Below are 26,398 nucleotides of genomic sequence, written 5' to 3' on the forward strand. Positions count from 1 at the left end.
TTGATCAGCCGCCCAGTGTAACCCAGATTTCCATACTGTTCACCTCTTGTATTGTTCCCTTCTACCCATGGTCGCCAATATTTTGGTAGACCAAAAGCTAATTAAGTCTAGTCCCAAAGCACCCAGTATGCAATATATGACTGAAAAAGCAAAAGGCAGAATTCAAATAACCAGTCTGCTACAGTGGGCTTTCAAACTGGGTATTCTATGGGGGTCTTTGGTGCAGGCAACAAACTTCCCTTATAATAACAAACATAAGAAAACACTGCCCATTCTTGTAGCCTAACCTTGTGCAGTGGACTGGAAGGCCACAGCATACCTTGATGAAATTGCTGTGATCATTCATTTGCATACAAATCCCTTTGCTTACACTGACCAATGACAGTAAAGAGAATGAATGAGCTTTGGTTTGTATGGTCCTTTCAGGTCTGTACTAACCGTCCAATGGGAGTGGTGTATGGAGTAAGGAAGCCAGCTCATTTGACTATCTGTATGATCTGTAATTACCTTGTAGGATGGAGTGAAAAGGCTTCAACCTGCTCAAGATACTTCAGTGCAAAACCATGACCAGTCAGTGAGTAAGAGACACTGCAGTGAGAGGTGGGCTGCTGTCGCTGTCTTAAAAAGTGAGGCAGCATTCAGTGTCTCTCATATCTTTATGTAGTGGTGACAGGCCAGGTTGACTTACATTTGGATTTTATTTTTATTCCAGGATTCCTACCCAGCAGTTACTAACTGAAGAACAAGGACTTTCAGTAGAAAATCAATTGAAAGAAAAGGACACTTGGGACATTTCGAATGAAATACGGGAATCAGTGATAACTGGACAGTTTGTGAGTTTTCACGCTAGTGACATTTTGCTTTTGTAAATTTTATATGCGTACAGGAAGGAGGCTTTCAATATAGCTTTTACTGAAAAAAATTTAGAAACTATTCCACATGGCTTTTGTAAATATGCCATCAAATATGAGGTTTTTCACCTGTGTTGTGCTAGCCTCAGTTCTCATTATTCAGAGTGGTGCCCAAACAGGGCCTGGCATCCACTCTAAAGTCAGAGAGGGGGGTTCAGCGGGGCTCTACGTGGGCAACATTGCCACGGACGCCAACTACACCCGGCGTTTTAGTGACCCTGTGTTACAACAACTCCGGTATAACTTCCTTACTCAGGGCTACCCAGGAACCCGATATTTTAGACTAGATAACCAGACTGGCGTTATCAGGACCTCGGAAACTATTAACCGTGAGGAAGTCTGTGCTGACGATCTCTCAGTACGCTGTTTGGTCAATTTGGCTGTTTCTGTGAAAAATGTTCCAGTGCAATATGTAGAAATAATCAAAGTTCAGGTGGAAATTGAGGATACCAATGACAATTCTCCCAGCTTCCCGAGTGACAGTTTAGACTTTGAGGTATCTGAGTCTGTGTCTGTTAATCATACTCTCTTCACTAATGGTGCTACAGACCCTGACTTTGGAACAAACTCAGTGCAACATTACGAGCTGCTTCCCCAGAATTCTGCCTTCGGTCTGGTACAGCAAACCACTGTAGATGGAGCCACTGAGCTTGGGCTCCGCGTTCTTCAGCCATTGGATCGAGAAACCACAGATTCATACTCTCTCACAATAATTGCCAGGGATGGCGGAGTGCCTGTACGCTCGGGGACAGTGAGAATAAGTATCCAAGTCCGAGACATCAATGATAACACTCCAGTGTTTGACCAAGTAGATGGATATGAGAAGTCTATTACAGAAACTGCTGGTCCCAATTTCTCTGTCTTAACAGTCCATGCTTCTGACCCAGACGAAGGTACTAATGGTGAAATAGCTTATTCCTTCAGTAGTGGTACCTCAGCTAAGATTCGAGCTCTGTTTGATATCAATTCCAATGGGTTAATAACACTGAAAGGCAATGTGGTATATGATGACAGTCCTTACCAGTTCACAGTCTATGCCACAGACCAAGGTACCCCAGAGGCGCGCTCGGCACGCACCACTGTCACTGTCAACGTCGTGGATGTCAATGACAACGAGCCTCTTATTAACATCAACATTATCTCCTCCAGTCCCGAGCCTCAGTACGCTGGGCATGCAGTCATGTGGGAATCGGAAGGAGCAGGAAAATATGTCGCTCACATGGCCGTCTCTGATGCTGATAGTGGGCCCAATGGCCAAACCAAGTGTGAGCTGGCAACGCAGGACTTTAGACTTGTTAAGTATCCCAATGATGATAACATGTATAAGATTCTCCTCGATACAGATTTGAATCGAGAGGAGCGTAGTGAGTACAATGTGACTGTGAACTGCTGGGATGAAGGCAGCCCTCCACTGAGGTCTTCTGCAAGTTTTCTTGCAATCGTGTTAGACGAGAATGACAATGATCCAGTGTTTAGTCATCAAATTTACGGTGCACAGATCGAAGAGAATAATGCTGTTGGGGCTCTTCTGGTCACTGTCAATGCCACAGATGCTGACATTGGGAATAATGCCTTAATTAATTTCCAACTTAGCTCAGGCGCCGGTGGTTTGGTGACCCTTGACCCATCCACTGGTGAGATACGAGCCAAGAAGCAGTTTGATCGGGAGACAACGCCTTCTTTTGAATTCCACGTCATAGCTGCTGACAGTGGTTCTTCTGCCAATACTGCCACTGCGACAGTTAGTGTCACCGTCCTGGACCAGAATGATGAAAGCCCAGTGTTCAAGGGAAGCAACCTCCCATATGAGTTCAGAATTAAAGAAAACCAGACCAGGTATCAATACGTGGGAGAAGTATTTGCTGAAGATCGCGACGAGGGCAGCAGCGGTCAGGTGTGGTACGGACTGGACCCCAACAGTGAGGGAGCAGAGCTCTTCACCATTGAGCCCAACACTGGGAGGATAACAACCAATCAGAGCTTAGATCGGGAACGTAAAGGTAGTTATCGATTGGTTGTCATTGCCAGGGACAGAGGTACAACAGTTCAGAGCACAGCCATTGAAGCTGAAGTCATTCTCCTGGATATAAATGATAACCCACCTAACATCATATATCCCTATGGTGATAACAACACGGTGTCCCTGTCATATGGGACCCCAGTGGGAATCACCGCAGCAACCATTGTGGCAGAGGACATTGATTCCGGGGTCAATGCTGAACTTGTATACTCGTTAGATAAACCCGACTCACACAATATCTTCAGAATTGACCCTGCCACGGGAGATATCATCATTTCACGTGAAATGCGCTTAGATGATATAACCAAGAGCAGGAGCCGACCATACAGACTCGTTGTTGCTGTAACTGACCAGGGTACCCCCTCAAATCAAGTCCTTGTCGATTTTTACATTCATGTCACCAATGATCCTTACGTGCCTCTAGTTGGTCCTAACAAGAGTCAGATGGGAGAAGGTTTGGGTCAAAATTTAATCATTGTTATTGTATTAGCCACCGTGTCAGCCATTTTGGCCATCATCCTTGTCATCGCCATTATTATGATCAAACGACAGAACAAAGACAACCATGCATACAACTGTCGTACTGAGGCACAGAGAGCCCTCAATGGCAGTAAACGCTCTTTTGGCAGCAATAACAGTAACAATAACGACTACAAGCCAGAGGAGAGCGGCCAGTGTGTCATGAGAGAACAGCAGCTAACCCCGCGATCAGAGTCCAGCCTTCTTGGTCGTCCCGATGGGCAGGAGATGAGACAGTCACCAGGGGGCGGCACTCTGTCTGGTACTGAGATTTCCACGTTCAAGAGCCATCCATCCTTTACTTCTTCCATAGATCAGAAAACACTCGAGGTAAGGAATATTGTGATTACTTGTAGTAAAGTGGCCATTCCACAATATTTAACTTCCTAATATGTTAACATAAATTTAATACTAGTCTTTCAATTTTTTTCTGAGAATTAAAATAAAGTGGGATTGCTTCCATTTTTAACCTTTTACGGGACGTGAAAAATATTGTTGAATGGCCTAAAGCATAAAGTGATAAAGTATGTTCATGTCAGATCTATAAAAGTGTTTGTGTGAATATTCTGGTTAAAATGATAAAGTTGGAAAGAGTTGGGAGGTAAGGAAAATGTGAAAACAACTATGTAAGGATATTATATAAAATATCAAATGAGATTTTATTTGATTGTCAAATCCTTCAGTAAAAAAAGCCAGGCTGTTTTTTTATGCTTTCTATTCACAGTAAAGTTGTTTCATGTAGATTGTAAAATTTCTTTGCTTTGGGACTTTGGGAGTCTTGATATACACACCTGTGACAAATTTGTTTTCATTCATAAAAAAGTATACGTATTCACAATACACTTTATCAATATTCTCATTTCACAAGTCTATGTGTACAACTGTTTCCTGTATTTAAATCCGTAGTTGTAGAAATAATCCCCCAATGACAATTACTGGTAAGATTGAAACTTTCTATAGGGGAAATTGAGGTGATAAATTTTGTATGAGTCTGTATTATGATTCAAAGTTCATTATTCATGCGAAAAAATCTGAAAATGAGTGGAAAAAGTTCGAGCATTATCCAGGCTTCTTCAAAAGATTCCTGTGTAGTTGAATAAGGGGTACTAAAAGCTATTTTCTTCACATCTGGTGAGAAAGGAAGCTCTCTTTCTGTCTTACAACAAAGAGCGGTGATGATAGCAAACCCTACTTTTCTGGTGGTTTAATGCATTGTGATGAGGAAATGTTCAGTGTGGGCATTCATTTGTGAAATTTATTTGAAGTTGGACAATTGTTAATGTAATTGTTATTGAGGCGGAGATGCTATGTACACGATATAGAAGACGTGGTGATGCTATCTCTTTTCACCCAAAAATGTGGAAAAAATTGAATTAGTCGCCTTTTTCTCTTCTTATCCTGTGAAGATAATTGATTAAGATTGCTTTCTGAATCCATAATTTTTCTTGATCTTCAAGTTTTGTTTAAAAAGCAGATCATCTTATACTATGTAAATTATGCTTGAGAAAAGACAGTGAAAAGGGTACAGCAGTGTTGATTTTCTTCACACAAAATTTCATTTCAAAATAATTCTGCAAATGTCCTCTACAAAATTAATTTTGAAGGGTTGACATTTTTTGGACTAGAACAATATTTGACAAGATAATAGTACCTTTCAGGGCTAGGAGAAATCAAATAGAAAACTTCCTTTTGGTTGAAAAATAGATGTGGGCAAATATTTAAATTGTGAAAGGGAAAACTAGATAATCAGATGGGTTGATTGTTCATTATTCTTTTGTGCTAAGTTAACAACTGCATAACTTGAACCGGGTAAGGTGACTTTATATCTTCAGCAGCAACCTTCTTCTGTTAATTGAAATTGAAAGTGCACTGGAAAAAAGAATGATAATACTTAGCTATTAGAAGAAAAGTGTTTTAAATTTAAAGTTTTAAATTCTGTTATGTCTTTGGTGTACAAGTAAACTTGGAATCATAAATCCTATTGATTTTTCTATGATCATGAGATGATTAGATATTTTAGTAATACAATATTTATGTGGCAAACACTTCTTGGGATAGATTATTTATATAAAAGCACTTAAATTATTAAGCACACAGTAACAATTTATTAGTAATATCTCAGAAACTTGAGCCAGAGTCCTAACTTCGTGTTTCAAAAAGAATTGCTGAGTCCCAGATATACTTGATTTTTGTCTCAATTTTAGCACCAGGTGCACGAGATCTGTTGATAATATTATATGAAGTGCATAAAAAATGAACAAAAAAAGATGAAAGTTTACCTTTGTAGAAGAAATGGGAATATTAAAATGACCCAGTGCTCTGACAGAATAAAGGATCCTTTCACAAAACCCAAACAAGCTGCAGAAAGTACGCTTACATTAGAAGAAAATATTTCCTTCAATGAAAAGCGTGTACAGAATCGCTGTATGTTTTGATTGGGTGGAAATCAAAAGTGCACATTCTTCGTATTTTATGCGGGGTTCACAATGCGTGAAAATGTCCCTGCTTATCGAGTTTGTATACCAACGGAGGGAACCGATATTGACATAAGCCGTAAAACTGTTGACATTTATCCACGGCCTGTATGGCTACAAATACACCAAACCAGCGAAGAAAGTTACAAAAGACATTTGTGGAGCTAGATCAACATATTAAAACTCAGGTGAATACATATCAATCCCGAGGTAAAATGGCTAATCCTGGACCCCGAGTGCCCTGCTTGGCCCAATTGTGGTACTCTGTCAATATCCATACACTCTGTGTGGAAACAGATCAAAAACCATAGAGAAACAGTGCACTTTTGATACAATTTAAAAAACATTTTTGAACAAATATTTCATTCTTCCTTTTGATAAGAGATGTTTGCATTTAATTTCATGTTGAAAATTCTATGAATGATATTGCATTTTTTTCTCATTTTCATGGCCTCTAAAGATCTGTTAATATTTTACACCCCTGCGATGCAAAGAAGAAAGAACTAATAACTTGTTGTAAGGTGGGTCATCCACCTGCAACATTTATGTCTAGGAATTATGTCGGGGACAATCTAGTTACAAACCATGTAGTATAACCATAGCGTTGAAATTGGATCGTCATACATTGTGCATTACATTTACACTAACAATAGCTTGCATTGGGCCTCTGTTGAAAGAGAATCATCCGTAAAATTCCTCCGTGTCTGAATAGGGCCTTCGGTAGATTTTTATCTCCATCAAATATTAAATGGGATGTAGAAATCAGAAATGGTTGACGGAAATGCTGACTAATATAGATTCCGATTTTACTTTGTTTTGGGGAAGAGAGTCATGCTTTGGCGTGAATTTTAGCTTCGAGTGGTTATAGCAGAAATTACGTGATTGAGTTACAGGAAGGAAAGAAATTGGTAGGCAGTTCATGATTGAACAGTCATCTTGAACTAAAAGTTTGACTTACCAGACAGGAGATTACTTTCTACATAGAAAAAACACACAATGAAAGATAAAATTAGTCATTGCATCTTTGAGATGTGATGCTTAACAAATTCATTCAAATTCTTCACTTCTTATATTTACAATTTTATGAATTTTATGTTCATATTATTATTAAAGAGAAAGTTAAATACCTTCAGCATCAGTTGTAATTGGACTACATTTTAACACAGATGTGACAATTTTTAAGTGTTGTCACAGTGCTTCAGAGAGAACTTCCCTGCACAAATATTGAAAATTAAACCTTGTTGTAGCCACCTGCAGGATTTAGAGCGTTGATTTTTGTTTGAAATAAGTCCATAATATCACCATTTGTACAGGCTGAAGACAATTCATCACGGCTAACTCTATGTAATCTTAATCCCGTAGATCAAAGAGGCTGGCACATAGGTGTCATATTTACACTCCCACTTCTGACCAGGGTCTCTTTGTTCTACCTGGTATTGACCACCACCAGGTATACACATAGGGGTATTTAAGAATTTGCCTGGAAAACAAAACAAAAACTCCTCCACTTTTGTTTGTGTTGTGGTTTGTTTAGTTGGTTTTTCACACATGATGAGTGTGTTGATGACTTTGATTGTGGGCAGTGGATAGAATAGGGACTTGGAGCCTGTAGACACGTAGTTTGAAAGTAGGAGTCTAACAGGGTGATTCATGACTCAAAAACCAATCAGTTCAGACTCAGGAATGCTACGAAATGTTTCCGTCTTTTGTGATTTCTCTCGGGTCGTTAATTGAAATATTTGGCATTAGACAGGTGAACAGGTATTCTTTTCTACTTTGTAAATGTTGTAGGTACGTAAGTGATGTTGACCCTTATTTGGACAAATGTTACTCACAAAATATTCCCTTTGTATTTATTTATTTATGCCAATATTTTTTAATAAATGAGAAGAAAAGTAGTGATAGATTATTATTATAAAGAAACAAATGTAACTTTTTTACCAAGGTGGTAAGGCAGAAAAAAAAACTAAATTAATCAACAAAGAAGAATGGACTAGAAAAAAGGGGTCTACTGTTGACTGCACAAATGGGGCTTGAAATCATATAAAACTGAAATTCTATCAGTTAAAAAACCCAGTGACCATGCTACCATTTTACAGCTGTAATTACACTGTAACTTAAGTATTTTATTTTGTTAACAATGATGAATGGTCAGGTTAAAAAAAAAATTAGCGCAACTGTCTGTGTAGTCTAAGTTTCCACCCCTTTTAAGTACTTTCATTAAAGGCATGTAATAAGGTTATTACCTGACAGTTAACTGCAGTCAGCAGGTGGATTACCAGGCTTTAAAACAGGAACAACTACCAACTGTAAGGTTATTCTGTGTCTTTTATACCTGGCAGAGTTTAGGTCCTATAAAAATTGACAGATACTAATGATCCAGGTAAACGATGAATTCATTGTTAGATACGGTTTCGGTCTCAATTTCATTTTGGGTCTCCGTATCATTTGTGCCTCTAAGTCTGTCTCCTGCTAATTTTCTTAGTACAAACTTACTTAGAGAGATTTATGTTGTATATAATCGGTATGTGTCCATTGAGAAAACTTAGTTGTGTAACACAAGACTTGGATGGCCCAGAATTCTCCACTCTCTGTGTCATAATATGGGCTTTTAAGTGGGAAGATGGCTTCCCATCAAATCCATCAATTTTAAAGACATTCCCTCTTTTAGGTGAAGTAAGGCTGAATGTTTGATGAAAGGGCCATCTTTCTTCTTTCTTCAGGATTGTGATTAATAAACCACCTTGGCTTCAGTTGTGCTTTGCCAAGAGAAGCCAACAAAATTCAAATTTCTGGAATAATTTAATTCATTTTTTAACATAAATAGTACTCTTTTTTCAAAGGTAGAAATAATTGTGCTGATCTTGGCAAAAAAATTTTTTTTAACATCAAACAATATAGAAGATGATAGCGCTCAAGGTATCAATATTAATAAATGCAAAAAAGAATAAAGGTAGCAAGACATCAATTTCAAGAGCAATTTTCTTTCAGTTAATCAGAATACTGATTTACATGTAAAAAAAAATACTCAAATCTCATATAAAAACAAACATTGATGGACAGGCATAAAACAAGAATGTTCACACTGTAACAAAATATGACACAGATACTATTGAAAATATCGAAATGAATTCATATTCTCTACCCCTCCCCAGCTCCTCATATGAGCACTTCTGGATGGAGGCATAAGTTGTTAAAAATTAGTGATACCTATAAAATTATAACATGACCCCCAGCCACCCACCCACCCCCCTCCCCTACCCTCCTTTCCTAAGTGTCAAACTTTGTGAGACATATAACTATTGAATCCTTTATATTAGTGTCATGCTTTTTCCTTGTCACATGTAACCACAGTTGGGTGTCTTATTTCATACCAGCTCAGTACTTGTAATACAATATAATCCCTCATCGCTGTGGTAGGGCAAAATAAGCAGTCAAATATGCCAACATCATTATTATAAAAGGTGGAACTATGTTAGTTGTCAAGAATTTCAGTTTCTTGATTTAAGAAAATAGTGAAAAAGCCTTTTTTATTTTTAAAACCAACAGATAGAAATGCTGCCTTGACGGAAAAAATGAAGGCTGTCGAACAATATGTCTTGTAAAGCAATTTTTGAATGGTTCTGAAAAATCAAAATAATTAAGCAAAGAGAAACTCAAGTAATGAGAATGACAGTTAGGTCATTATAAAGAAGAACTGATGTTGTAGGCGTCCAGACAAAGGTGAGGGTTAACGTGGTGGGTATAATCCCTTCTCATTAAAACCCCACCTTAATCACCAGGCCCGGTAATTGATCATTTGCCCTCCTACTCCTCAAGCTTAATCATTGTGTAATTAACTGATCATTAATCATTACACTCCAGCTCAGAGTCTGGTCACCCTATTATTATCTGATCTGATAGACAAGGGGATGGCATGGAGGGGAGAAAGATATCAAAATATTCCATTTCAAGGTTTCACAGTGGAGTCTTCTATCCCTTTTGTAAAAGACTTACTTTGCTGCCCTGTTTTTTCCTCGGGCATGGATAGAGTAGAAGGATATTGAAAGATCTTTGGTGGCATCCCTTTTAAGAAGCATTTTTCCTGGGCTTAATAAAAGAGACCTGTATTTAGAGACTTGCTTTTTTTTCTCCTGGGATGAGATCAGTTTACAGGGGATCAAAGAGAATCGAGTTTATTCCTACCCACCTCCTTGTCTTCAAGGTGGCTCAATGTCTGTGCATGTGTCTGCCCCTGTCTTGAAGGCATCTCTGTCACCGCAGATGTTGGCAGCATTGTTACAAGGAAAAAGCTTAGGTTTTTAAGTGGTTTGAACTTGAGGTTGGGGCACAAAGTTTCCAGTGACTTAATTATGAATGTCCTAGGTGATACTTAGTCAATAGGTGTATGATGTGGAATGAAGTAATCCTGCTTTGTGGTGATGAACCAGAGATTAGTGTATTTATACCTTTGCCTACTGCTGAGTGACACTGATGCCACAATTAAATAGATTGATTCCTGTGTGCCTACAGGTGTGGTATAATAACTAGTAAATCTTGTTAAGGAGAGTTAACATGTTTTTCTACCAATAAGGTTTCGAGGTATCAAATAGTTATTGAAGGAAATCAAATGAAAGCAAGATCTTGCTACAATTATTATGATTTTTTAAAAAGAGGCATTCTGTCTTTGTTGGATGTGGTTTAGTAAGGTTATGATTTTTTTGTCACAATTAGGATGAAATGTTAATACTGCCTCAAAACTCATGGTGGAGAAAAATTTCAAACCTTTCCAATTCAGTGTAATTTTCCACCATTCTATGATCATCTTTTGAAAACTGGTCTCACAGACAGCTGTCTCTCCCCTTGTCAAATTTTAATAAAGAAAAAAAAGTACCAGTGTTACAAAATAATGATAATGTGAAGTGCTAGAGGCAGATGTGTTCTCACATAGATAGACCCTCCACTGTTCCGTGACGCAGGAACTCCTAGGGCTTCCTGAGAGGTGCGACCAACAAACACTCCGCCTTATTTACTGCCTTCACCTTGGGCCCAGCAAGGGATGTCCTCTACCCCTTAATTTCCTCACTGACTTCAGCGTCCACTCAGTGTCCACTCCGCCCTGGGGCACCTTGACAACGGCACTTAATGAGATGTTAGCCCGTGAGGCGTTTCAGGTGCATGCAGCCATCTTGCATAACCTCCCAGAATAAATAGGAATATATCTGTATCTAATTGCCTTGTTAGTGTGGAGCACTGTGTTTTTCATGCATTGCACCTGGCTGAGAATAGTATTGTATTGTTTGTATTATGAAACAAATAGCAGAAAAGAATGCCTGGCAGGACAACAGCTCAGCTTGAGGGGTGGTGTACAATACTGGAACTGTTAATAATGAGAATATATGAAAAATTGGAAAGTTAGGCAATTCTTTTAGGGTCAGGTAATAATTGATCAATTAAGAGATGGAGTAATATATTATCTGTGTGGTTGTTGTGGGTTATGATATGTACTAGGGGCCTCAAGAGCACGATTTGGAACCTGTTATAATATTTTTCTGAACAAATTATGAATGAATGCTAGTAGGCACAGCAAAATTGATAAAATGATTATTTCATTTCAAAATTGTTGCTTTCTTTAAAATGTTTGTTAAAAAGGGGCATGGAATTATTATATGTACATTTTCTAATGGATGAATTTACCTGATATATTAATTCTGTGTTAATTTAAGTTTTTAAATCATTTTTTCCTTGCAGAACCCCCAAGCTACCAGTTCCCTCCTCCAAGTGACTCCTGAGTTGATATTTGAGTATGCCAGGGACAAGCCCCAGGAGCTGAATGCCCTGGCCCTTCACAAGGTGCCCCAGAAAGGAAACAGACAGCAACAACCTTGGGTGCTCTCTCAGAAAGAAAAGGAGGTAAGGGCATGGAATGGTTCATTCAAGTGTAAAGTGCTCTGGCATTCATTGTGGGAATGTTTTTTTTTTTTTTCTTCTTCTGAAAGTTGTTTACAGTAAATCTGTTACCATGAAAATTTGGTCTAACGAAATATATGACTGAAATTTTCTTTGGAACAGTAGTATACAAAATCACCTTCACTCAAATTACCTTGTCAATATTGTCTTAAATACATGAAATGGGTAGTGAACATGGCAGTGTGGTTGGGACTGGTTGTCTTCGGATGTGGCACATCTACTGCAATTCTAGCAGTTGACCTCACCTCTTGTACTTTCAGGCCCAAGAACTTCTAGACATTTTAAAGAAGCCAGCTAATCAAAGTACCTCTAACACAGACATAGACAGTGAGTGTTCTGGAGAGGTGTCTAATACAGACAGTGGGAGGGGTCACAGCGAGGAGGAGACACAGGGCATGGAGGGCCAGCAAGTCAGAGGTAGGGGGACGTGGTCTTATCATTTTTTCTATGTGCTTGTGTTAATATGTTACTACTTGGATGGTTATTTCTGCAGAATCTTTTTATTTTACTGTGTTCAGTATTTACGGTTGGTTACAAAGTTCATAGTATCATAAGAATTGTGATATCAAATCTGAGTCTCTTATGGATTAAAAAGTTTACCTTGGAAGAATTACATATTAAGCTATTCTAATTTTCTTTCACCAGCCAAAAAATATGCACCAGCAAGAGATCCTTACCAGCCAAAATCCATACTCCATCCAAATGCTCGCTTCCATAAAAATCGCACGAGCACAGATAGTGGTGTTTTTATGAACAATAACCAAGGCAACAAGAAAAACATTGGCCGAGTATCGCAGGTCCCTCCATGTGCAATTCAAGTGGTCTCAGAGAATAACGTGTGCAACCAAAATATTCCAAGAGTTCAGGGAAGTGGGAGGCAGGAAGCAGATGATCATGGAAAAATGCATACCAAAGTACATTTCAGTAGTGACATAGATTACCATAGCAACAGCGGGGACTCCAATAGTGAGCACAGGGACTCGGATGGGTTTTCAGACTCTGAGTCCACTGGAAGTGAATATTCTAGTGGGGATGTTGAGGAAGAGCTGAATGTAACTGCAGAGAAAATAAATGCTCAGAATATGTCTACCGTATCAGCAGCCAGCAGTTGCGTAGACCCCAACCAACTGTGCCTTGACATCGACCAAATGTTTTTTCAGGACATGGTGGTATAGTTCACCCGCCATCTTAATTTTTTTCCAATTGCAATGTGTATTTAAAAAATATCATCATGATTTTATTATTACTTACAAAAATTGTACTATTGTACAGATTGCAGTCAAAACTTTGGCGATGTTAATACAAATTTTATTTACATTGGTGCTATATTTCACCCCTGAAAATACTCATTATAACATGCAATTATGTCGGTGTCAGTGGCAATAATATGGGTCAGCAACTGCGACTGCTGGATGTGGGGTGATGATCTATTTTGTGGCAGGCAGTTTCTTTGAACATTTTCTCTGTGTGCACTGCTTTTTAATGAAACCAAGGAAGGTAGAATCTTTGATCAGCATTTCATGTATTCGTACTTGTTCTTGTTAATCGTGACCAGTCCAGAATGAGAATATTGAAGTCTTCTGATGTGCCTTCTCATGTCATGTTTTAATATTTGTCTTGCTATTTATATTAAATTTCACACCAGCTAAAAAGCTGTTTGGACAACTCTAGATCATTTATTGCCTAACCAAAGAGTCCCATTTGCTACCTAGAAGTTTTATTATTTCTACTAAAATGCAATTTTTTATATTAACATTGAATATATATATATATATACATAGGTAGATGTAGTTTTTTTTATTTTTGTTCAATCTTGGGCGATGCCAATAACCTGTCATAAAATGGCCGGTGATTTGTGCTAATAGTTAGATGTTTTTTGCCTAGTCCAGGTCCATATGGAGCACAATACGGTGGCCCTGGTAGTCTCAAGTTAGAGTGTTTGAACTTTTCTCTTTACAAAGAGATAAAACAGCACAAGCAGTATATCTGTGCCCAGAAATGGCAGATTTCTGCTGTAGTAAAATTAATACGATATCTGTCAAAGTCTACCAGTAATATTATTTTCATTTATGTAAACCTGGACATCTTGGGCAAAAAAGAAAAATGTGCTGAAGTGATTAAAGAAACTGTAAAACTATATGCACAGTAAGTGCTGTTTAAGGCTATGCCATGTAGTACCTAGTAAACTGATTAGTTCATATGAATATTTTGATCATCGGTGTCGCCGTTATATATCAGAGATGGATGCTAAATTGCCAATATGGTGTGCATATTATTGGAAAAATTGAACTTTGAGTTGCCACTTACTTTGTCAATATTAATGTTCTCACTTGGTGAATGTTTTATTTTATCATTGTTCTTATTTGCATGAGAGCAAACAGAGTGAATGTTCTTTTCTGAATAAATGTTTTAATATTTTTATGTAAAATTTTGTAAATAAAGTTGAATTTTTAATTGAAATAATTATCATTGTTTTTCATCTGGATTATTCAACATTGAGAGGACTGAGTATGTGTTCCTGATTAAATTTTTCTCTCAAGGGTCAAGCATTACGTACTCGTTCTTGCTGAGAAAATTATTAACTGCCAACAAGATATGTTTTGAAGGAGTAGTCCTTGACTCAAGTAACAGCCATCGCCTTTTATAGGCCACATTTTAGACAAAATTCACTGTGCTAAATAACCACCAACAAATGTATCTTATTTAATAGACCTTAAAATATGACATGTGCTTGAACATACGTTCAAATGTCGGGGGGGGGGGGGGGGGGATTTCAAAAACAATGTTTTCATGGTATGAAACCAAAAGTCGGTTACATTTATGAAAGGTTTGTAAAAATTACGTGCCTGTTGAAAAATTAAATACTGATTCACTTCTATCACGTCTTGTCTGTGTCCCTCAGAATAATTCAAGTTTAAAAGTACTCTTAAGCGAGATTTTCTCACTAAAATGAATTTTCTTTGGGGAGATTTAGCAATTTCTCCAACGTGCAAATCATTATTCACTCTGTCCCTGTACTTGGATTTGATGTTTTATTCCAAATTTTGGCCAATCATTTAGAACACCACGTCTTCCTGTACATATTTGAAGGAACTATCAATGTCAGTTACTTTTTATCTGAGGGTGTTTTATAGCTTTTTAGGTCAGAATTAGAGAAGATAAATAGCTTTGGAGGATATGTAGACATAGAAAAAATGAATTTGGGTCATTTTTAAACGCATACAGTATATCTTTAACCAATGAAGTCTATTCGTCTGTTTATTTCACTGTTAGGGTGCAGGAGATCGCATATTTCACCAACCCAGAACGATTTTTTTACCTAAGCTGTTCAGAGTGAATGTGTTAGTTGTGACAGGAGATGGCGTAGCAATGATTGCACTTGTAGATCACAGCAACCGCATTACATGAAGCGTTTTTGCATGAAATCTCATTAATCTGTTTTCTGACATTTCTTGAAAGGGGATTTGGCCAATTACCACGGTATTAGTTCATCACAGACAGGATGCGGCACTTATCCATTGATGTAAATAGTGGCATAAGAATAAGATCAAGTAGTTAATTGATAATTTAATATAGATAAATGGATTTATCAGAGTACATTTGAAAAACGGGGTTTTAAAACTGCACATTTTGATACATATATATTTATCTTCGTCACGACACTGTTTTATAACCTGGCGACTCTTTGACGGTTAAATTTAGTAAAAGAATGTCTGTTATTGTTTGAAAAACAACACAGAAACAGATTTAAAATCATTTTACAACAATAGTACTTTACTCAACTTACAACAGAGTCACCACCTTCCACAGATATGAATGATATCAATATAGCAAAATCCAGTCATATTAGACTGATAATGTGCGTGTTTGCTTGTGACATTTATGTCAACCTATGTCTTAAAAATCACTAAGTCTCTTCTGCTCGCTGAAATGCGTTATCTTTGTTTCAATACAACTTTGAGCTCCCTGTCTGTAAGGCGATTGCTCCTTTTGACGGCGGCATGTCAACAAGGCGAGGAGGGTAAAGAATTCCTCGCGAAACACTGCGGCTGTCATTACGTACAACACAAAGTTGACGCAGTGATTGAGCTTGCTCAGAAGAAATACATTTTCTCGGATGTAAGTCAAATGAGTGTCATCCTGCTTAAGGAGATAGAGGGATACGTGGATTACATCGACGATGCAGAGGGGGCCCACTAACACCACAAAAGTGAAAGCGGTACAGAGCAGCATCAGGTGAGTGCTCTTGAAGCTCGTGTGCACGTCAGTTAAAGAGAGACGCCGCCTAAGGGCTGCCGTGGCTCGCAACTTGTAAATGATGGCCAAACAAAAGCCAACCAGAGAAACCCAAGTGGCGGTGGTCACCGCAAAGGTAGAATAATACCGTATAGGTTTCAGATATCGTTCATAGACCTCAGTATCGTTGCATTTATTGGTCTGGTGATCTGGTTCAAAACTCCAGAAAGCATTACTGTTGAGGGCGAAAACGACGACTGACACAAAGACACTAAGAAGTATCGCGTTCCTCTGGGTGAATATCTCTCTACCTCGTATGGGGAAGTGAACAACGACAAAGCGCTCCACAGTCACCATGAGAATGAAAATGCACGACAACATGACGGTACTGTCGTTTATCCAGTAAAGAGCAGAATAATAAATACATTTGGTGTTCGTGTTCCAGAACTGGGTGACGGGTTCCAAGGAACAGTAAATGCTTATTCCGACGAGCGTCATCAGGTCCACGACCGCCATGAAGGTCAAGAAAACAAAAGTCGATCTTCCTCTCAACTTTGGGCTCCTGACAACCACGGCGATTGTCAGCGTGCTGCTAATGGACGCCAATGCAGTGAAAAAGTAAATAACGGTGCACCAGCAATGTTGGCCGTTCTGCCAACAGTTATTTTCCTCCATGTTGTTTTTAACCTTCTTTTAGCGGACTCGGTTTTTCTTCACATGTTTGCTCAGGGAGTGGGAGTGCCTAACGTCGGGCAAAATAAAACGACAACAAGTCTGTTTATCGTTGAGAGATATTACTAAAACACGCGGTTAATTGTGTAACCCCACAGAAAATATATCGTTTTTATGTGTTTTTATGACGCCACGGTATGCGTGCTTAGGTTTCCCTTTTCAAACGCGACCCCGCCGTTTCTTCATTTCCAATAACTGCGCGTGTGTCTTTAAAGAATAAAACGTTTTTCAAGCCTTGGCCAGAATTATCAAAAACCGTTTTCGTGTAAAAAACAGTTCTGACTTCAATAGTTTTGTGAATATAAATAAATGATCACGGTTGCGTGGCAGCATTGGTTCTGTCTACTAGAAGTGTCGCTTTTTCAGAAATCGGGGTCTTCAATCTTCTGCTCGGAGCCTCTCTTCTCCCCTTGAGACTGGCATTCACCGGGAATCTTGTCTATCATTTATACAATCTTTTTGGCGTTGAAACCCCAGCAGAAGCTCAAAACGTTACCACAAACAGTTCATGAGTAGACTGGTCAAGGTCGCTTAGCACCCTTGCGTTTTAGAGACTGCGTTGTTGGACAACCAAGACTATGTCGAACATCTCAGCAGCGCTTAAGTCTCTTATACCTGAGCTCAGATATCATGACAGTATTATATACGTCCGATGATTTCCCCATCGTTATTAATATGAATGTCTTGAGTGCAATAAGAATCTTCATAATTGCCCAGCATTGTCCTTCTTGGAAAAGCCGACACGTTCTTTTCATGTGGGAGCTATCCTGAAAATGAAAATTTAAGCTAGAGTATCAACAGAATGTGATAATGTTAACAGGGAAATTTTGCATTTATTTCAATTTGATAATATAAATGGCATTGGCAATGTCTCATAAGTAGTTGCAATTACCTGAAAGAAGGTAATCAGACACATAACAGGAAATAAACCCACCAGGTCTTGTCTTGCCAGAATTCAATAAGGACGCATCAAATCAAATTCTCTCTCTCTCTCTCTCTCTCTCTCTCTCTCTCTCTCTCTCTGTGTGTTATCTGACAAACTGTAATCTTACTTTCATAGCTTGTTTATAATTTTATACTGGATGCTGTGTCTTTTCTTTTCTTTTCGCAGAAGTACTCAAATTGATAACTTAGGTGTTGTCCTGGTCGCAACTTTTGCTTTCAATAATACAACTGTAAGTGACAGTTATTTATTCACAGGCTGCGAAATGTTTTATAGTGACTTAATTGATAACGGGTTCATAGCTTTTGTAAGCTAGTCTATGCGGAAGAAAAACATACCAAACTCATTTTCCAAATTCATTATAACGCAAAAAAAAAACGAAAGTCAAAGTAAAACATGCTTAGATGAACATTCTGTACTCTTCTAAGAAAATTTAAAAACCTTCATATTGATGAAGCAAGACGCAAACAGTTTTTACTACAATACTGAGGCTTTATGAGGAAATTTCAAGCTTAATATAAGATCTGGCAACAATGAAACTCGCACTCTATGTCAAGGGGTAGAATCTTTCCCAGCGCGACGGCCTCTGGAGGGTAGGCACGATCGTTAATTAACGTTATCAATGTGCGCCACGATACACATCGGCTTTTGAATGCCGCGGCATTTCCATGCAAAGTATAGAGATTTAGCGAGTGGACAAAAACACGGGATCCGAACCTCAGCTTTTGGAATATCAGAAGGTATTCAGCATAATTTTGTGAAATTTCAGGCCGTGCGTCCTACATTTTATTCCACCCTGCGCACGAAAATTTCGTCTTAAATTTTTTTTTGTTACAAACCTGGCACTCATTACAAAATTGAACACCATTAGGGCCTATTATTTTTTATTTTATTTTATTTATTTATTTATTTATCTATTTATTTATTATTATTTTGCAACAAATACACCACAGCAATGGCAACAATGTATACGACGTAAATGTAAGAACACTATATGATAAAATACACGTATACTTGTATAAAGATATATTTCCGTGTTTTCTTACAATATGCAGGGCGTTTTTAAAAAGCCATGAAATTCAGATAACCGACATACTATAACTACATAATTACATTGGACAGGTCTAAGAGTTATGATTACTGTCCCTTTACTTTGCTCACCAGTCTTTTCTTTCACCGCCTCCATAAACTGGACATCAGTCATCATTTTTACATCTGTGATCTTGGACGAATATAATGTTTTATTCGCCCAACCTCGAAACTCTCGTCTGTCTTCCATTTGGTCTTAACTCTAATCTCCCGGAACTCTGCCAAGAGCCTTCTATAGTATATCATTTAATAACCGTAAGTCACGCGATGTAAGATCTGACGTTACACAAAAATCATAATTACTCTAAGTAACAAAGTTAATAACAGCATTTACGCAAAGAAGCAGCCACGTAACTACATTGGGCGACTACGTTATATAATTTTCCCGAGGCCGGAGGCTTTTACTAACACTACCCCCAGATGTTTTAGCACCAACACCCATATTATCCACCAAACCTACAGCGCTACCAGAGCGGACGAATGTTAGTGCTAGGTATCGTATTGTTGGTGCTAAATAACCGTACGGTGTGCTGGTTAATTTGAGAGTGTGTTGTTAATATGGGCGTTAGTGCTAAAAGATCTGCGTGTAGTTTTAGTTAACGCCTAATCCGTTTAAATAGCCTGGGAGGGATGTTGCGAGTTTCTCGACGAATAGAACGATAGAATCCTGGAGTCAATTAAGTTTAATAAGTCTGGGATTGACATAAACCTTTGCTAATTCTTGTATGTACTCCAGAGAATAGAGGCAGTTGGGGGTAAGTCCGGTGAATATGGTGGCCACTCTGCATCTTCATGGAGTAAAACCCCATTTTTTGCTGGAAAGTGGTCCCCTCTGGATAAAATTTTATCTAGGTACACGAAGGATTCATGGAAAAAACTCCACATTTTCAGAAAAAGACCCCCCTTTTTGAAATTGCTGGTTAAGTGCCTGTCAAGGTCAGAAAATTGCTGGGGTACAAAAATCTGGTGGGCCTGACAGTGTGAACTACTGGCATTATCATGTTACCCTTAATTTCCCTCCATGAGGATATGGATGAGCCTACACATTCTAGTACACTTGACGTTGACATTTTGACAAAGACAAAAAACTTCAGATAAATGCACAGTGTATCTACAGACTTGACATTTAATATGGAATATTTCAGTTTCGAATGTACGCCTAGGTGAAAATGCGTTTTTTTTTTCACAAACTCCGATCTCATAGATGATATGTGAATGGAGAAGTGTGTAGTCAGGTGTGTCGCTACCAATTAAGTGATTACCAGGTTTGTTGCGCTGCTGCATTATGTAATATGCAGTGATATGATTGGGTAGTGCTCCTTTGGGCGGTTCAAAGCTAGGCTTTGGCAAAGCATGGTTCTGTCAAAAAAGTATCCATATGTCGGCAACTACTGCATAGAAAATTTTGAAATTTTGCAAGCAAGTCGTCGGGTTTGCAGTGTGTAAAATGAGCTATGCAGTGCTCTACAATTATGTTAATCTGTGGCAGAATGGCGGGAAAAAGACAGGCATTGCCAGGCAGGCAATTGCGCCAAACGAAACGGTCCGCACTGTTTTACAGAGTAATGCCCAGACTGATGTACCTACACAGAGGCCACACCCAATGTATTGAAATCTTACCACCAGGGTACAGGACCCACTGTCTTTCGGGATGTGCTGTTGCAAATAAACAAAAACCACCAAGTCCGTTCAGAATGAGGGGTAAATTACCACCAAAACGCATTTTTCAAGGCCCTTAGCGAACACCAAACTGGTTTTAGCAGGTTTGAATACCAGACGACCTCCGAGGAACCCACTGTAAACAGCAAAACATCGTTGTATGTTTCTCTATTGAATTGAGGACCTTGGCTGTTTCTGGGTTGAACACTGAAATCTCGTGGCTTTCTTTATTGAGGTCAGATTTCACCTGTACCGCTCAACAGTCAAAACAGAGTTTACAGACATCCAGAAGAGGCCAACGACGAAGCGTGTGCCGCGTCTAAAGTGACTAAGGTCATTAACAGCGTCAGTATTTGGAGTGGATACCACATTGGTGCCAAAACACCAATGGTAGTCATTGACGAAAACCTGAACCAGATCGATTAAAGAAATAATCTGGGAACCACTTGGCTATCATTTGATAGGGGACAACTTAGGAACAATTTTAGGTTGCATGGTGAGATTGCCGGTTCACACAGAGCACTTTTAATAGCAGTTTACTTACAGAACCAAGGGAATGAGCAGCTACCTTGGTCATCAAAATCGCCATATTTGAACCACAGAGACAATATGTTGGTAGGCCATTACTCTCCGAATCAATGGCCTACATATCCTACAACAATATTGGACCAAATTGGGAAGATTTTGACCGATGCATGGAATGTTATTCCAGATTAAACTTTAAAAACCTATCCCAAGGAATACCTTGCCACTTGAGAGCGCTAGTAGCAGCCAGAAGAAGTCAGGCGTAACAGCGACCGTTACTGTGACTAGAAACTGACATGAGGGTCTTTTGTGGAGCGTTTAACTCTTTTACAGACAATAATTTGGAAAATATGGAGGTCCAAAATATCCCTTTTAATGGTTGTCGTATGACATAGAATAGGCAATGTGTTTTTGTTTGCTTCTCTGGCGAATTCCATTGATGAACTGATGTCACAATGACATCAAAGAGATAATTAAAAGTTATTAAAACACGATTTTCATCCTTATTTTCATTTATCAGTCTGCAAAATAGGAAAAAACTGATGAAAAATGATTTGGAAAAAAATATTCCATATTAAATGTCAAGTCTGTATATACATATCTTCGCTCTCCTCCTCCTACATTACATGTTGTCGGCAAATGTTGTTCAAGTACGGATCTGTTAAATGCCCTGATTTTAGTTCCATTTTGGTGGTGAGCCTTCCGATGCAAAAACTTCATATTTAAAGTACACGGTTTGTTATCAAAAGCGCGCCCACGCGCTCATTTCAGAAGCATAGGATGATGCCTGCGTAGGTCAATTCATGTGGTATAAAACAAGCCTCAAATACGATACTTGCCGTTTGCGATCACGAGCCTCAGAATTTTGAGTTCGAACGCCTAAATTAACGACTCGAACCACGGGGAACTCTCGCTTAATGCAATCAGACCAACCGACTTAAACTCTTCTTTTTTCCAACTTATTTGTTTAATCACCAGATTTTTGCATTGTACTCGACGCCAGGATGAGGCATGTAAGTCTGTTAATCTGATTGCATTCAGCGAGAGTCCCAGTAGAGTTAGTACGCATTGGCTAGGTCGACAAAATTATTTGGGAACGGTCCCTTTACAGGTGCCTTGTTACCAAGAGCGTGCATTGAAGGGATGATGTCGATATATAATAAGGAAATTTTACAAAATGTCAAAGATGAGACAGCATGGCAACTGCGCGCTGCAGTAAACCACACGCTGGAAATTACAGCAACCAATCTATTATTTCAATACACTGCGTCATCACTGACCAATTATCTGTATATAGTGATATCTTCACTGCGCAAGTAAACAAGTAAACTCTTTTCTAGGCAAGTATTTAGTACGTCTTCAGCACGCTCTCTATGCGTCAAACACTGCGTCACGTGCGCTATTTCATAACTTTATTGCGAAATAGATAGGGAAATGATGTTCATTTCTATAAATTAGAAATCGTTCCGACCTCTGCAGTTGTTAAGGAATGTGAAAATTGCAACATAGCGATGAAACGTGTAAAAGACACACGTGAAAACGATTGAGTTATTTTCACTCATTAAGGCATATTTTTAAAAACTAACACCACAACAGCATAAGTGCTCTGATCGCATTTTTTTCTTTGAATAAATAACATTTATCTTCTTCCGCCTACTTTTTGCAATGAGTAAAGCATAAGAAGCAAGAAACTCACCTATTATGAAAGGTGAGTTTTCTTGCGATTTTTCTTTCCTAGCGAAAAGTACTACGAGAAACTATCAGGCAAGCACTCTCGAAAGATCTCCCGAGAACAAGTTTCTGTCAAGAGAATATGCTTCAGTGGGCTTTGTGACCCAGATATTTACTTTCCAAGAATAATAGCAGTGAATAGAAGGGTATTCGATTCCTTGCGAGAACTTGCAGACATTTTTCTTGAAAAACGAGCACTGGAAACTGTAGAAACACGTTACGACCAGAAAAAAAAACGTATTAAACCGGGTATGACTAGGCTCCCTTTTATATAATTACATCGGAGAAAAGAGAACCGAGGATATGATATTTTGTTTCCCCTTTTTTATTAATGATTCAAAATCTGTTCATCATAATTAAATGCCGACTGGCTTTTTATTCTTTCGTGGTGTAGCATTTTATATATTTCACCATCTTAAGCGAAGGATTTTCACCTGAATTCTCTGAGAGAAGTTCATTTAGAAGCATTCTTCTGTATATTTGCAGTCCGTTCTTGGTCTCATTTTTTTCCCGAATATATGTTTTGACCTCTATCAGGAAACTTTAAAGGGTGGGGTCATTTTTTCACCTTCCGTGAGACTCCTACCACCACACACAGTCTTGACTATGAATTTGTTATGTAACGTTCTTCTATCCCCATTAGTATATTTACTCATCAAATAGATAAAAGCTGGGTCGTCATCCAGGAAACTGCAACTAACGTAATAAAAAATGGAGATCATTAATTTGGCATGCGACTTTTGTTTTCATTTTTAATTCATTATTTATTTATTTATTTATTTATTTATTTACATGTATTTAGTGAGGAAAAAATAAATAACACGTATAATTCTTTTATTCAGCACCTTAAAATCTTGCTGACACCAAAACCGCAGGTGAACTGAGATACACGAGTGAAGACTCACGACTGTTAATGCCAGGATAATTAAGGCAGCTTTTTAGACTGGGTTCCCATACCCAGATCGATCTAACAGGAACGATCTATCTCCGAGGGGTTTCTCTCTAAATTGCTTTCAGCTTAAGGATATTGTCGCCCTTCGCCCAAAACTCCTTATTAAATATTTACTGCCTTACATACATTCTTCTGAGTATAAATAAATCTTCAGTGTTCAGCGACTAAATTAATTAACATTTACACATATTTCATCTTACGGGTGACATCATAATTGCGATTTTGGGGTAAGAACTGAAAATCAGTTTCTCAAATTTCTCTTTTACCTGAGCACCCACGATCACCGTTTAACGCCGATTTAATGACACCATTTAGTACTCCAAAACCCTGCCAGCGATTTTTCATAAAAGTTCAGATTTTATTGTTGATAAAGCAACACAATGTCTTTGTTTAATGAAAATCTGTATTTAGGGGGCTCATAACTACAGAACAAAAACATTTAAAGCAAAACAACGGCACGGGACTGTAGCTTAGACGTTCGTGGTCAACTCTGCCAATTTTCGTGATAAAATCTTGTTCAGGGATGAAGTTACGCCCCATACCGTTTGCTATCTCACCTCAAAATAGAGAGGTGTTTAACTGACGATTAAAGCTTTGAGTTGCCTATACTTACACATTGCAAAAATAATAACGCCCAGTATTTAATGTTTTCGAGGGTTTTTCATTGTTTTAAATCACCACAAAGCTAGATGCATTATTGGATAATCAGATGCAAGAAAAAAACTCATTTTAGGTATTTGGATGATAATAAAAGGTAACAATAACCTTAATGTTATTTACGTTAATTATATATTATGATGTTTGGCACACATCCTGAAGCTGCTAAATCATAATTATTAGATATCAAAGAGTACAAGTAATTTGCCCAAAATGGGGAAATCTTCAGTGCATGTCAAAACTCCAAAATGGTGGTATTTTCCTTTAATTCTGTCATTTTATATTTGGACTAGGTCCTATCATTGTGTTATAAAGCACACAGCTGACCATAAAATAACAAGCCAAATCTTGTACACACACGCCAATATCATGAGACAGAATTAAAGAAATCCCGTTAAATGCTAGTGGATGGTTTTAAGGACACATTTTTTTCAAGTCAGATCTCTCTCGCGCGCGTGCACATGCGCGCGCGTCATAAGCATCTGTTTCTTCAACATGCTGTAACTATTTTGAAGGCATGGTGTTTGATGACTTCAAAGATGTTCCAAAGATTCTTGGTTGAAGCAGAGTCTGCCTCTGACTGTACAGTGATATATGTAACGGACTCATTATGTGTCAATATGGAACGTCAACGCAGCAATGTCAGTTTGGGTGAAACTTAATGAAGCGTAACAATTGGACAAAATATTTTGCTTTCAGTTGCACGAATTTTTCCTCTTGCATATTTAGACTGGAAGCTAGGATCTGTAGGAAGAAGTTGTCAATCGGATAAATGAGTTGAACTCAGTACCGAACACACTCCTCGAGGGTGACCAAAGCCTGATGGTCCATCTTGCTTGTTATCACATTTATATTATATTGATTGAAACCGTTCCCCCGACAAGTGCAAGATGAAAACAGATTTGTTTGTAACAAAACTATTATCCATGGACGAATTCTAAGGTTCTTTGCACATGAAATTCTAATAACAAACATAATGTGAAATATTAAGTCAGTCCGGAAGCGCAGAGAAGACCTTCATATGTGAGACTGACGTTTGAGAGTCGATCTTAAGAGCCTTTTATTTTCAATTTCACTCCATGATAACACTGTCTGCCATTTACTTGAGGCAAAACATACGGGTAAATACGATTACGATTTTTCAGTCAAGTACCAATTACTCAAATGTTGATAGCGAAACCATGTGAGTAAAAGATAACAGTGTGTGCCAGAGAGCACAAGTCAATACGATGCGGTTGCACTGAAAATATCATTTGGGATGTTTTCTGCTTTTTATTGATTGAAACTTATAATCTGAGAATGCCATAAAACTGACACTGAGATGGCTTTTAAGTTTATTAGCCTACAGCGTTTACCAGCAAACCAAGAAATTTGCATTCATAGATGAAATCACTGTATATTGAGGCATAAAAACAAGTGTTTAGAGTGTAGTGGGTTGAGTGTAGTAACGATAGTGTATTTCTAACTTTTCATAAGACATCCTTTCTTCCAATAACAGTTATCATAGCCAAAACATTCACATTTCAAGTTTTTGGTACTGAGCTCGATTAACATAAAGACCTTAATACCGTACAAACCACTCATTTACAAAATAGGACGTACCTGCCCGCAGCCATCTAATTGGAAAATTCCACTTTTCAGACAAGATATGCCATATAAGAATCCCTTCTCAGACTCGGCTCCAGGTAACTTTGTTGCCGTTCTGAGACTCAAAGGCGTAAGGATTAAGGACGGTTCTATCACAGCCAATCAAATACCACGTTGCGTGTGTCCAATCAGAAGCCAGGATATGAAGCAACGTCAATCTTAATTACTGCTGACGTTCGTTGAAAGCCGTGATAATCCGAAAATTTGTCAAGGCCTAACCTATAACTACCCTACTTTTTTATTAGTTTAATACGCAAAAAAATCGTGTTCTTATGAATGATAACCGATGATCTGAGATAATATGTGCCAAAAACATCTTCAACGCTTTGCAAAAGGAAAACGAAATCGTCTTTT

General features: G+C 38.3%; 3 protein-coding genes across 5 annotated transcripts in view; 2 read left to right on the forward strand and 1 right to left on the reverse strand.

Annotated features, from left to right (window-relative positions):
• LOC106167578 (ATP-dependent (S)-NAD(P)H-hydrate dehydratase-like) overlaps positions 1–876 on the forward strand; it is a 66,282-nt gene extending 65,406 nt beyond the window's left edge. For all 3 annotated transcript variants that reach the window (XM_087007869.1, XM_087007870.1, XM_087007871.1), the window contains exon 11: positions 713–876. The gene's annotated coding sequence lies outside the window, so the exon portion shown is untranslated. The remainder of the gene's footprint in view (positions 1–712) is intronic.
• LOC106175590 (protocadherin-1) lies at positions 526–14,336 on the forward strand. Its single transcript, XM_087007867.1, has 4 exons — positions 526–3,780; positions 11,655–11,816; positions 12,134–12,290; positions 12,519–14,336. The coding sequence occupies exons 1-4, from the start codon at positions 940–942 to the stop codon at positions 13,046–13,048; spliced, it is 3,690 nt and encodes a 1,229-aa protein (XP_086863993.1). The 5' UTR covers positions 526–939; the 3' UTR covers positions 13,049–14,336.
• A 1,089-nt stretch (positions 14,337–15,425) lies between these two features.
• Positions 15,426–26,236, reverse strand: LOC106175607 (lysophosphatidic acid receptor 4-like). The gene is made up of 2 exons (XM_013557696.2): positions 26,000–26,236; positions 15,426–17,608 (listed from the first exon to the last, which is right to left on the reverse strand). Exon 2 carries the CDS (start codon positions 16,782–16,784, stop codon positions 15,771–15,773), a length of 1,014 nt encoding a protein of 337 aa, XP_013413150.2. The 5' UTR covers positions 16,785–17,608; positions 26,000–26,236; the 3' UTR covers positions 15,426–15,770.
• Between the last annotated feature and the right edge of the window lie 162 nt (positions 26,237–26,398).

Source organism: Lingula anatina, chromosome 3, assembly GCF_051362555.1.
Source record: "Lingula anatina isolate TDL-2025a chromosome 3, LinAna3.0, whole genome shotgun sequence".
NCBI classification, from domain to species: Eukaryota; Metazoa; Brachiopoda; class Lingulata; order Lingulida; family Lingulidae; genus Lingula; species Lingula anatina.